At 35.8% G+C, this 13,596-nt stretch overlaps 1 protein-coding gene across 2 annotated transcripts in view; it reads right to left on the bottom strand.

Annotated features, from left to right (window-relative positions):
* sugct (succinyl-CoA:glutarate-CoA transferase) overlaps positions 1-13,596 on the bottom strand; it is a 158,487-nt gene that overhangs the window by 142,989 nt on the left and 1,902 nt on the right. For both annotated transcript variants that reach the window (XM_079863448.1, XM_079863447.1), the window contains exons 4-6: positions 12,742-12,827; positions 11,727-11,777; positions 11,522-11,642 (exon numbers count right to left, since the gene is read on the bottom strand). In XM_079863448.1, coding sequence (XP_079719574.1) covers positions 11,522-11,642; positions 11,727-11,777; positions 12,742-12,827 — 258 coding nt within the window. The remainder of the gene's footprint in view (positions 1-11,521; positions 11,643-11,726; positions 11,778-12,741; positions 12,828-13,596) is intronic.

Raw genomic sequence — 13,596 nt, 5'->3', positions numbered from 1 at the left:
GCTTGGCGGTGCATTGCGCCGGGTGTAACATAGGGCACTAGATGTTTTGATATAAATTACAGACTAGACATCTGAGGACTATTTAAAATTTTTCTTAGTTATTTTGCTTTATTTCCAGATTGAATCATAGGCTCGTTCTTACATAGTAGAGCACGTTCGCACATGCGCACTCTTCAAAAACAACGCTTTAACCCTCTGAGGTCGGCAAACGCGCCGGCGCGTTTTGCTGGATTTTCTCCACATTGTAGCACTATAAACTTAAATTACTCCGTCATTTAGGGTCATACAGAAAAAAGAAATATAAAAAAAGAATCTGTGATATTTCTACTTTTGTATGTGTCCACTTACAATCAAATCAAAACATTGTGCTTTTGTAAAATAAAGAATATAAACAGGGTGTGCGTTCTGCCTCTCCGTCGCGGTGAACTTTTTTTTCTTGAGCACGTCTATAAACTGAAACAAAACTCAGCGAATACTTGTCACACATTTATGAGCCATACACCTTTATAAACATTTAAGTGTGTACTTTTAAATGATCGGGTTCAAAACGAAAACAAATATTTTCTGTTTAAGTAATTTGTATAAAACCAACAAGATGTCCAGCTTCTCAAACGCTTGCTCATTACAGTTAATTTGGCCACGCCCACTCGCGCAAAAGATATTCACATGCAAATCTCCACATGGAACGCGAACGCGCTCGTTACCTCAACAACAAAACACCAAAACACTTCACTTCACTTTTCGTCGAGTTTGAAAGACGCGCCTGAGCTTACATTGGATTTAGGCTACCTCAGAAGAAGAAGAACGCAATTTGAAAACAAGAAAGATTTAAGGTAAGAAATTCTTACATGTTTGTTATTGTTGCATAAATGTCACGTTGCAGTTGAACTGTTGCTAGATATATGAGGAATATTATAATATTTAGACCCGTGTTTACTGTTAGGCCTACTGTGTTTGTGGCTATCTGGTCAAACGTAGATATGTATATGGTAACCATAATGTTTTATATTTGAGCGCGATCGCGTTTGAATGTATCAGATTTTGCAGCGCGATCGCGTTTGAATGTATCATTTGAAAATTTGAAAAGCAAAACACACCAAACGGCTTCATGTTTTTACTGTTATCTAATTTCATATCATCATAACGAATGGAAACATTTGAAGTAACATGATAATCAATATATTTTTCTCTAGCTTGGTTGTTACTGAAATATTTTTATTATTATTTTACCCAGCACTGCGCATAGCCTATGCCTACAAGGCACAACAAACCTGGTGTTCATTTACTATATATTGTTGGAAACATTTGTGTGTGTGTGTGTGTGTGTGTGTGTGTGTGTGTGTGTGTGTGTATTTTGTGAACTTTAAAAAGCAATTTTAACCAGAAAAATCTAATATTTATTTCCAAAATCGTGCAGACCTTTCTCTTGGTATCAGTATGTTCACTTTTTTTTCAGGGCCCAGATGAGTCCTACCGACTTCAACATTCACATGAGTCTCTGGAACATGAACATGGTAAAGTGAAAATCAAACACCTTGGAAATTGAAGGTATGTACAATGTTTTTAGGAATGGCACAAAGGTCTCTGTCTTTCAATAAGTGCTTTTTTGCCATTTGTTGTGTCTATTTGGATTATGTTGTGTAAATAAATCCAAACAATTTAAAAGCCATTCTTTTTTAAATCTCCTCATTTACAGTATTGTGCAAGGTTGCTCAGAATGATGGGCCCTGATAAGCTCCTAATAGGGCCATTAGGGAGGTTCTTTGTCTTTCTCAGGTGAGAAAAGCCTTACATATTAATGAGGTAATCCGCCCCTTCGCATAAGGCTTATTCACACAAAACACGTCGTAAAAATTTTAAATCAATATATTGTCTTCTCTGAATGAGAAGTCAGGGTGATTTTCACATAGTTTTGCAGCAAATATTCTAGGCTACGTCATACAATTTTCAAAAGTCTTGTGAAGAAATAATCAGTAGGGGTTTCATGGCCTTATTTCAGTGAGAATTTTTTTTTGTATTTTCACAAACCACGCATAAATGTCATTATCTCAAAACTACAAACTTTTACATACATGCTGTTGATATATTATTGTAGCAGAGTTTGTGCTGAATACAGTGTAATTAGACTTTAGCCATGAAAATGTCACAAGTAACAGAAATAACCAGAAATGTCAGAGCATGTCAGAACACCTCCAGGGCCCAGAAAACAGCTCAGACCTCAGAGGGTTAAATCTCTTGCCCAGGCCGCCACTCACACCTGTGGCAGTGAGTTTTATACAAGCACTGTTAACATTGTCTTCAGAAATAAAAAATTCAGTTATATTAGATGTCCATCTATAAAATGTGTTTCCAAGAGAAAGTTATCATTGTATAGATCTAACAGTGGGCCTGCACTTCCTAAAACAAAAAAAAAAGAGAGAGAAAATGATTCAACCATTCACTGTATAGTTGTGCTTTTGAATTCACGTCAGACAAAAATACAGTTTATATTACAAAAATAAAAATCGTTATCATTTATTTGCAGCCAAAATGTTGAGGTGTGTCATTATACCATCACAGAACTTCAGATGTAATACCCTTTTTTATAGCACACTACATTCATAACGTCTCTTTTACTACAGTGATGTTACAACCACCACAAAAAGGGGCGCAAAGATATTTGGAACACATGTAAACTAAGAACAAACATCTCCATAATTACCCTTTCTGCCAGGCATAACCACACCAATATTAACAGAATTCTGAGAACAGGAATTTGTACATTTTCTAAAAAAAAAATTTTGAAAAATGCCAGAGCTCTGTTGCCGTTTTAGCACATTGTAAATTATATTTAGGGTCTCGGATCCTCTGAAAAGTATAAACACTGATGCTGACAAAACATTGCTCTGCTTGTTTGAGAATCCTGTCCAGCCCTGCCCAGCAACAGCTCAACCAATGGCATGATTTTGGGGTGGGGTTATCTTTTTATCTGACCAATGGCAGAAGGGGAGAGTGCTTGTGAAACTTGTATGAAAACAGTCCTAATTTTTGCCATTCTGTTCGCAGAAATTACGCACTTTATCTTTAAAGTTGGCATAAACTGAAAATTCACCATATTTAATACTACTAAATAGATGTTATTAATCGGTTACATCCACCAGCTGGAGTGCCCTTGATTTCCACCAGAGGGCACTTCCTAGTCCTTTGCCATTCCATCATGAACTACATTTCTGATTACTGCCACCTGTTTTCCATTACCCTTGTTAAAGCCCTGTTTATTCAGGGTCTGTTTACACGACACCGTTTTCAACTAAAAAACGGTTGCACTTCAGCCGTCTCCTCTCCAGCCGTCAGATCATTATTGTACCTGATTTAGATTCTGTTATGTCTTTTCTTTTTAGTGACTGTGTTTTGTAGGGTTGACCTGCCCTAAACCAGATTATACACCCACTGGTTTATGTTACTCTGGAAATACAAAATTTTACTTATATGCTTATCTTCTTTATCTTAATAAAAAGTTTATAGTTTCTCTTGAATTTTGGACTCATTGGTTTATCATTTGGTCTGACGACTGGGCGTGGGAGTCATGTTTATTTCTTTTCGATTTAACCTAGACGGATCGTAATAGGCGTTTTAAGTGCCTGAAAACGCAAAGTTTTGAAAACTGGTTTCAAAGTGCAAGTTTTTGAAAATTGTCTCTGTGTAAACAACAAAAACATGAATCTCCGTAGACGATGGCGTCATGCACATGCGTATTACGTGTTCAGTCTACAGTGTTTCATCGCCATCTAATGGCCTGGCAGCAGAAAACAGGGTTTTTAGTCGTTTTCGCAGATCTGTGTGAATGGGGATCGTTTTGACAAAGGAAAGGAAAAACTTCTCAGTTTTAAGTATATCGTTGTCGTGTAAACGTACCCTCAGTCACTCATTGCGAAGTCTTGTTAGGTGTGGTAGGTCTGAGGAAATGTGTGTAAAACTCTTTACTGCCCTTGTACTTTAGAAATCCCTTTAAAAGTATACATGTGAATTAAACATGGCACAATGGCCGTCATCATCACAGTATGCTAATGCCTATCTAGTGCAAGGGATTGATCAGTATGCTGACTGAGGACTGTTGGGACACTCAGGCACATGATGGTTCTGTCTGGAGAGACAGAGTCGTTTACACCTCAATAGGAAGAATAACAACAACTTTAATGTCAGAGTCAGATTAATTATATTGGATAGATAAATAACTGAATTATGCATGTCAAACTTCAACTGCTTTTTGTTCCGATTATTGGTTTACAATGGCAGCGCAAGCTTCCAGCCTTACAGTGTCACATTGCATTTCTGAGCACTTTATCCTGTTCCCGTGCTATAGTCTCAATCTTCTGCCTGTTTCCCTGGATTTCCCTGTTTGTCTGTGTCTTGGACTCTGTTGCTATCTGGATTGTTTGCCCTGGGGTCTTTTGACCTTCTGCCTGTTATTTGGATTATGATTTTGAATTTCCCCCAATAAACTACTGGACTTAAATCCTCAACCTTTCCTTTATTGGGCATGTTTTTTTAGCTCAATTTTTTACTAAAAATTACTCTGATCTTCCAGTGAAACGACTTATCCAATCATTTAGTCCGCTTAAACCCCGCCCCTGCAAGCTTGCATACATCAAACTCCGCCCACAAATCAAAATCCAACAACTGATGCATTGAAACAAATCCCAGTCCCACATTTTCTTATTTCAATAATCTGTTCCAATGGAATGTATGTCACAAAATGGAAGAAAAGTATTGGTGATATGTTTCATTGCGACATTTAGAAACTATAAAAGGAATTATTTTTTTTAATCTTCAGATAAAGCAAATTATGAAACCAAACATTGCTTTCAAAGGAACAACGCTTCCTGTTGCCCAATTACTTTAATGAGAAAGCAAAACTATAATGACGATATGTATTTTAGCAATTATTCAGCAAAATTAGAAAACTGGTTTCTAAGAGAATTCATAACACATTTTAAATCAGCATTAACTAGTAGTAGTGCTGGATTAACTCATCAAACAGCCCAGGTTTCTCACCGCCAGCTTTGACACAATGTGAAAGGCATCCGATGCCAAACCTCAACACATTTGTGTGTGGGGGCCCATCTAATGAAGGACACATGCTGAAAATAACTCGCGTTCTCAGACGCCACTTAATCCACTTTAATATGCTGGAAAGAAATTAAACACCAATAATAAAAGGAAACAGGGAGCTTTGTCGCTTCTGTGGAGCGCCGTGCGCCATTGAGACCTCAAACATCTCCAGAGGAACAGGAGTCTGTGGTCCATGTTCTCCATACGCATCAGTGTAACCGAACCTGATTATTCCACGTTAACCAGACTAGACAGTGCGTGTCTCGCCCTAAAATGTTCATTCCCTATCTGCATGGACAATAATAGACATGATGTACTCTTGATAAAAACAGTGTGAAATTAAAACCACCTTTTTGTTATACAGTTCATGGAAAAACTGAATACATCTGAAGGGTATTCCGTTGTTTCCGTTTGTTGCTCACATGCCGAGTGATGTGTTTACCATTTTGTTGAATATACTTATAGACATTATGGTTTAAAGGAAAGACTGGTTTTGCTTAAAAAGTGGAATTAATAGAAAATAAAAGGGTGACTTGGCATTAAATAAGAGAAGCCAGATGAGAAAATCCAAACACTGTTTTGTCAACTGGCTTTAGACAATGTAAAAAAATAATAATAATTCAGAGACAGTGTGTACAAGACATTCAAATCAAAGCATAATGTTCTACTGGCGCATCCAAAAACCCAAATGACTCAGAAACTCAAGTCGTCCAAAAACACAAATGTTAATATTGTTGACGAAAGGAAGAGTATTTCAAGAATTCAATGAGCACACCGAATACTTTAACTCTGCAGGAAGAAAACTTCATAGCAAAAAAACAAACACTCTCAGGTCTAAATTTGGTCATCGTTACGCCAGCTTTGGCAAATACTGTGGTTCCTGACAATGCTGAGGTCAGCATCTGATTAATCTCCCATGTATGTTTTTTTTTTTTTGTAGCACAAGGCGAATTATGTCTCATATCAAAGACATTTCTAGTCTGCCAAGTCATGGTTTTAAAGCCTCCTAAGGGATTTGCATGAGCAATCACAATGTATAGGTTATGCAGTGCCGTTTCCTGATGAAATCGGGCCAAAATAAAAAAATGGGTGACTCCCAAATTGCTACTGGGCCACAATTTTGCCCCCTCAGGACTGAAGCAACAAACCGAAGGATGTCAATAAATCAACTGACAACATGACACTGCAAGGCCCATTACAATTAAATTGGACAAGACTGCAGAACTGCTACAGCATGTGAGATACAAACCAGCCTTAAATGAATGGCTTCCCTTATTCCTGATTGGGGTGTCTAATTAATCACAGTTCATGTGGTGGGGCAGGAGACTGGTAATGATATTTTCTTAAAGCAAAGATTTAAAGGCTTCAACAAGAGGGCCACACCAGACCTCTAATGCTGAATCCAACATTCCCAATCTAACAAGCACAGCAACATATACATATCAATCCACACAAATATATGAAGAGTTCAGATGCAAAAGCCTCTAAGTGCCATCTGAAATTTTCTTCTAGAATGATCATTTTTATAAAGCTTGTATATTTAAGTTCAGTAATTTCACTTAAATGACAACTAATAGGTCATTTTCATTGCCATTTAAGTGAAATTATTGAACTTAAATATACGAGTTTGATAAAAATGATCATTCTAGAAGAAAATTTCAGATGGCACTTAGAGGCTTTTGCATCTGAACTCTTCATATATAATTTAGAAATAATAGCTTGGTCTTGAGCTTGACAAATGCAGTCATTTTGAGTAATAATTATTTTAAATTATTAAATTATGAGATTGTTTTCTAAATTCTATGAAATATTCCCTTTTTTTAAATAAAGGTGACAATGCAAAAGCAGGGTTAAATGCACATTATTACGCTTTAGGGGCTAAAAATAAGTACATTGTTGTATTGTTTTGATTATTACAGTTGAGGAAACTCGACAGTGTTGACAGCTTGTTGACAGTGAGCTGGACACCATTTTAACCCTCTGGGGCCGTATTCACAAAGAATTTTAAGGCTAAAAGTAGCTCCTAACTGGCGAATTTAGGAGCAACTCCTAAAAATAATGGGCGTGTCACTCCTAACTTTAGGACTCCTAATTTTTTTGACTAAGAGTAATTCACGAAGCATTTTAGCCCTAAAAGTAGCACATAAGCCTGGGACAGCTTAAAAGAAGTCGAGAGGACTCCTAACTCACTAAGACCTATTCACAAACCGCTTTTTGTGGCATTTCACGTTGCAATGTTTTGAAATGCGTATCGGCGGCTACAGGAGCTTCCAATCGCGAGGAACAATTTTGCATTGTAGGCATAACTAGGGATGCAATAATGCCACCAACAACAACCAAAACTAGGCTACTCATTGCATGTAAACTAATTGTTTCATTGTGAATCAAATTAAAATGTTCTTCTCTTTGCAAACGTAGGCAGAGGCATATAGTGACAGATTAATTCAATAATGTTGCAAAGATATTGCATCAATCCATATGTTTCATTAGGCTACTAGGCTATTTGTTTTGCCTTGCTCTTTATTCATTTAGGCTATTTATTCAGTTATTCATCATCTTCCGTCCTTCGCACTACTTGTGTAGCGCACGCATTCTCAGACCTGTCACTCATCATCGTAGGGGAGGTGTTTGGAATCATTCCCGCGTTACAATCATCAGCCAATCAAGGTGGTCACTTCAGTCGAGCTTGTGCATGAGTAATGACGTCATCCATAGCAACGAAGACTCACTCTTAGTTTAGGAGTTGTCATTTTTCTTTACTAAGAGTAGGTCTGAAAGGTGTTGTGAATAACTTTTAAGAGAAAACTCCTAGCTAAAATCTTTTAGTGCGATTTAGGAGTACTCCTAGTGGTAAAATAAAATGCTTTGTGAATACGGCCCCTGGTGTTCTTCTGTCATTAGATAAATAAATTACGTGTTGTTGTTTTTTTGGTGAATTTTTTTACTTCTTCAGAATGGTACTACAATTTGGTAAAGGATTTGGCACTTTCAATGTGAACACAAAAAAAAAAAAAATCATGGACATGATTCCAAAAAGTTAAATGGTCATGAAATAAATAGTCACACTTGACCTCCTTGACCGCATTGGAAATGAATGGGAAACTAATTTCATCTAGTGGAAACGTTTGGTACTGCAGCCAAACAAAATCTTACTGAAAGCTCATTTTTTGAGATATCAACCTCAAATGTGGAACTTAACTTGTTTAGATTTATGGCTTTGATTTTCTCACAGTTTTATAGTAAAACATGTTTTGAAAATATATATATTTCATATAAAAACAATTAAATAGTATTTTTGTACATTTTTTTAAAAACAATAAAGTTAAACTTCAATAACTTTGTTCACTTTCTTTCACTTCAGCAATAATTTGTTTCTTAATCTTTAATAAAGTATCTTTTTTTAAAAAAAGATCAAACTTGAGTCTGAGCTACAAAGCATTCAAGACAGATTTTGGATTTTGTCGGAAATTTCATTTTCAGGGATATGCTCAAAACGTGAATTATAACAACTGCATAAATACAATTTAGTACCATAAAAATCCCCTAAAAATACAAAACATTAAATAAAAAACAACGTCTCAAACTAAAATGCAGTATTAAATAAAAACGGAGCTCCAGAATAAGGAAATGAACTGTGTTTTAAAATAGCTACTCTTCATGCTATGTTAATTTCATGTTATAGTTCTCTAATAACTATTAGTTTATCTCCCCAAGGAACATCGCATTATGGTCTTTACTGTCTTAAGTAATGCGGCATTACACATTTTTAACCTTGGGTCAACACAAGTTAAGACAGATGTTCACAGTTATGTTCTTATTTTTACAAAAAGTAATGTCCCAATGTTTTGTCAAACAGACATGGCTTCAGTTTGATAAAACCATGAAAATCATATCTACCATATCTATTACATTAAATATAGAACAAATTAAGTTTTGCCTAAATCTAATTGAGATGGAAATGATCACTTTGGATTTAATTTGATCTAATTTGATAGAGTTGGAGATTATGGTTCCAGGAATTCTCTGGGGAATGGATACGAGTGGAAGACTTTTACTCTATTTCATAGATACGTTTAAATGGTATCATCATCTTTAATACTGACATCCACAGGTTTAAGAGTCAGCGAAACACACAGAAGGCACGATGACGACAATCAACTAAAGAGGCTTGTCCTGAAAATCCCTGTCAAGTGAACATTTGAGTCTGATAAATCAAACTGCACTTGTTGAAACTAAGCATTCCAGACTGATTTTACACTCGAGAAGAAAGTGAAAAATCCTTTCAGAAGGGGAAAATTAAACGATACAGGATGAGCACAGTAAATCACTCCAATTTAACTGTCCAGCATCCACAATTTAATGCGGTCTTGTGGGTTACGCCTCCAGGTCTTTATAAGCGGCGCGAGACATGGGAATTTGGCTGTGATTTGCGATCTTACAGAGAACAGCTGAGAAAAAATGCAGTCTTTGAGTTCACTTCATCGTCAACCACAAGAGATGCCACTGAAGTGTTGACACGATGTAACAACTTGCATGAAATGTATGAGCAATGCAAACATCAGACTACCGTTTGCTGAACTTCTTTGATGGGTTTGAATTTTTTGCGTGTGGATAGATGTTGTAATTTTACTTTACTACTTCAGGTTTTCATTTAAACAAAAGCAGACATTTCTCAGTAGTTCTAAAACAGTATTAAATCCAGATGCATCTTGTAGTAAAAAATATTATATACATACAAAAGTTAAAAAAAAACGCATGGCAGTTTGAGCAAAACGGGCGTCTTTTTACAGCCCTGACGAGGGTTTATGAAAGGCAGCGCACACTGAGAGATGTGTAACCGGCTGCAGAAATGCTGATTTCCATTTCCTTATCAAGTGCGAGTCGACTGCAGGATTTATGGGTGCCTGACACGTGAAACCAATCACCAGAGCAGCCAGCGTGGTGACAATGCCCATCCGCTTCAGATTAGTGTGGCTACAGAACAATTTTCAAGTAAAGAGTGGCTTCCTTTATGAGTGTGATTAAAAAAAAAATCAGACAGTAAAGTAAATTAGCCTTTTCATAAGGGCCATACAGCTGAAAACATTAGGGTTTATGGATTAAACGCAGGCCAGATTTAGAATCCCCAAAGGCGTGTCTACAGTACTGAGATGTAAACGTGATGAAGAACACATCAGCTTTTTGTTCCCGCTGTCTTCCTCCAATTCTACAAACACACAACTCTGTTCATTCATGTAATGGGGCGAATACATAGTAAAAGAGAAAATACTACAAATGCATCTAAAACCTTTATAAACGTACAGAACGAGTGATATTTACAGCTGTTCTGCCTATTTTATTGGGCAAAAATCCCATTTCAATTGGAATCCACACAGATTTCGCATGAGGGTGAAAGATTTCTCAATGCAAGTTGGTCAGTTGAATTTTTTGCATTCATTAAAAGAAAGCTGCTTGTGCTTAGTTTGAGAGTGACTGTATGAAACTGCTCACACAATTGCTACACTCTTGCCAATTAACCTTTTTTGCCCACAAAATTTAAGAATTTAATTTAATTTAATTTTAGAATTTCACTGCTAATGTGACCACACCTTGATAGATTTTAATTGGAACAAGATTTTATATTTGCTTCTGTGTTGTGGGCGGTTGCCAGGGCGTTCCTATGCTGTTGCTAGGGTGTTTTGGGTGTGTTTTTTTAAAGGGGTCATGACATTTTCTTATTAGTTTCTTGAGGTTTAAATTGTTATTTCTAAAAAAAAATTGCACAAAGAAAAAAACAAAACAAATATATATGTGGAAAAACTATTATTTTCAACCTACATTTCTGTCTAAAATGGCCCATTTTTAACCCGCGGCTCCTTTAAAGTCCCCCTGTAGTCAATAATTTTATCCCTTAAAACTCATCTTTGATCACCAAAACTACATATTTAAACTTTTTTTCTTTGAAAAAATTCTTCATGCCTTAAAATAGCTTGAATGTAACTCTACACCCTTTCTTCATTTAGTATACGCGGTTCTATGAATATGCAAATGAGCCCCGCCTCCACTCACTCACTCAGCTCAGAGATCCACTGGTTGACGATCACACGTTGATCTGATTGGTTACAAGGTAGTTTGTGACGTCAGAAACACCAGCGATTTCAAAGCGTGTTTTTGAGACTGTCTTTGGTTCACTGCAGTTTTAAGGAGGAAATACTCAGCAATGCTGTCGACTTATGAAGTTACACATGGTTTGTCTTAAAGCACAATAAAAACACCACATAGACACATAAACTACATTAAAAACTGGATTTTCACCACAGGGGGACTTTCTGAATTCCAGTATTTAGTACAGTATTAAAAATGTGAAAACAAGCAGCTTTGTCATAATTCCAGCAGACATTGTGGTAATGGCTTATATCTGGGAGCCTTTGCCTACAGTGAATATCGTCACCTGTAATGGAGCAATAGATGAGCCGAGGGGCTTCCTCACTCAACTCCTCGTACCCGAGTCCCATCTCACTCAGCTTCCCGGGCAAGTAATTCTCCACCAGAACATCACAGACTTTGGCAAGCTGACAAAAGAGAGAGAGAGAGAATAAAGTGTGACAGACTAGGTGTTTAAGCCAAACGTTATTTAATGTGTTATGAACTTTTACCTCAGTTACAAGTTTGGTCCCCTTTGGATCTTTCAGATTAACAGCAATGCTCTGCAAGACAGATGAATGAGGGGAGCACAGTTATAACGGCAGAAATCATGATCCTAAGAGTTTTAAAAACCTGATATAAAGAAAAAAACCTTCTTTTGGTGTTAGCCTATATGAAAAGATTAATCGTGATTAATCGCATCCAAAATAAAAGTTTGTTTACATACATTAAACTGTGTATAATTATTTTGTACATATAAATACACACACATGCATGTATATATTTAAGAAAAATGTGTTATTTATATGTAAAATATTTATATATAATATAAATTATATATAATATAAATATATATACACAGTATATACATGCAAATATTTCTTAAATATATACATGCATGTGTGTGTATTTATATATAGAAAATAATTATACACCGTACACACACATGTATTATGTAAAAACAAACTTTTATTTTGGATGTGATTAATCGCGATTAATCGTTTGACAGCCCTAATTAAAATATTTATATATACTATATATATATATAAATATATATATATAAAAAAAAAAATATATATATATATATATATATATATATATATATATAATATATATATATAAAATAAAATAAAATATATATATACATGCAAATATTTCTTAATTATGTACATGCATGTGTGTGTATTATACACAGTACACACACACATATTTTATGTAAACACAAACTTTTATTTTGGATGTGATTAATCTTTTCACAGACCTAAAAATAATTAATATTGTTTAATGCAAATTAGTTTCTAAATGCTCTTTAATGCGCTGAATTATGGTCAAAAACCGAACTCTGACATTAAGAACAAACCCCCCTTTTAATAAAACTTAACAATATGGCTTTTCTGTAATATTTTAGATCATATGCCAAGCAATTGTGTAAGGAACCATGCCATGAGGTAAAAGAATCACTGAATCAGTTTTTGAACAGGTTCTTTGAAATGAATTGTTCATAAAATCAAAACTCAACAAAAATACCTTTTTGTTCCTGTTCACACTCAGAAAATAAGCGCTCTCTTCACCCACGAACGGAGGGCCCCAGGCTCTCGTGTCGTCCCCGGAGCCTGTCACACATTCACATCTCAATACAGTTCACTAGACTTCATTGTTCACTGCAGTCAGACACTGTTTAGATCTAAACTCAGACTCATTTTTACAGGAACTGGCAACGTGACGTGATTAATATGATAAGTGTCACTATAGTGCAGCCGTTTAACATGGAAACAGGATTACCCACCTCAAAATATTCGCTCTAGAGGCATGCTTGGTCATATATTACTTTAATATGAGCAAGAAAAACTTTTTTTGAGCTTGAAAGTCCCAGTCCTAATTCAATTTCATTATATTGAAAACAGTGGCAGGGAAATTCTTTAAAATGTAAAAAAAAAAAAAAGGAAGACATGACAGTGAGGAAATAATGGTAGAATTTCTATTTTCGGGATAAACCCAACCATTGAAATGATGTCAACATTTTCTTAAAGGGATAGTTCACTTTTGAAATTAAATTTTGGTATGTTTTAGCTTACCTTAAGGGCATCCAAGATGTAGGTGTCTTTGCTTCCGCAGTAGTTTCAATTTTGATATTTTTAGGTCAAACCGTTCTTGTCTGTCAGTCATATAATGCAGGTCTATGGTCACTGTCTCAAAGAGCATGCACAGAGAAGTCCAAATTAAACAATTCCCCATCGTAAGTACACATTGATGGCCTAAGACACGAAACGAGCGGTTTGTGTGAGAAAACGAACAGTATTTATATCGTTTTTACCTCTACCAAAATTTAATTTCAAAGTGAACTATCCCTTTAAACTAAAATTCAACCAATATCTCTCATTT

This window comes from Squalius cephalus, assembly GCF_949319135.1.
Source record: "Squalius cephalus genome assembly, chromosome: 25".
In the NCBI taxonomy this organism is placed as follows: domain Eukaryota; kingdom Metazoa; phylum Chordata; class Actinopteri; order Cypriniformes; family Leuciscidae; genus Squalius; species Squalius cephalus.
This window is presented reverse-complemented; position numbering and strand designations above follow the sequence as displayed.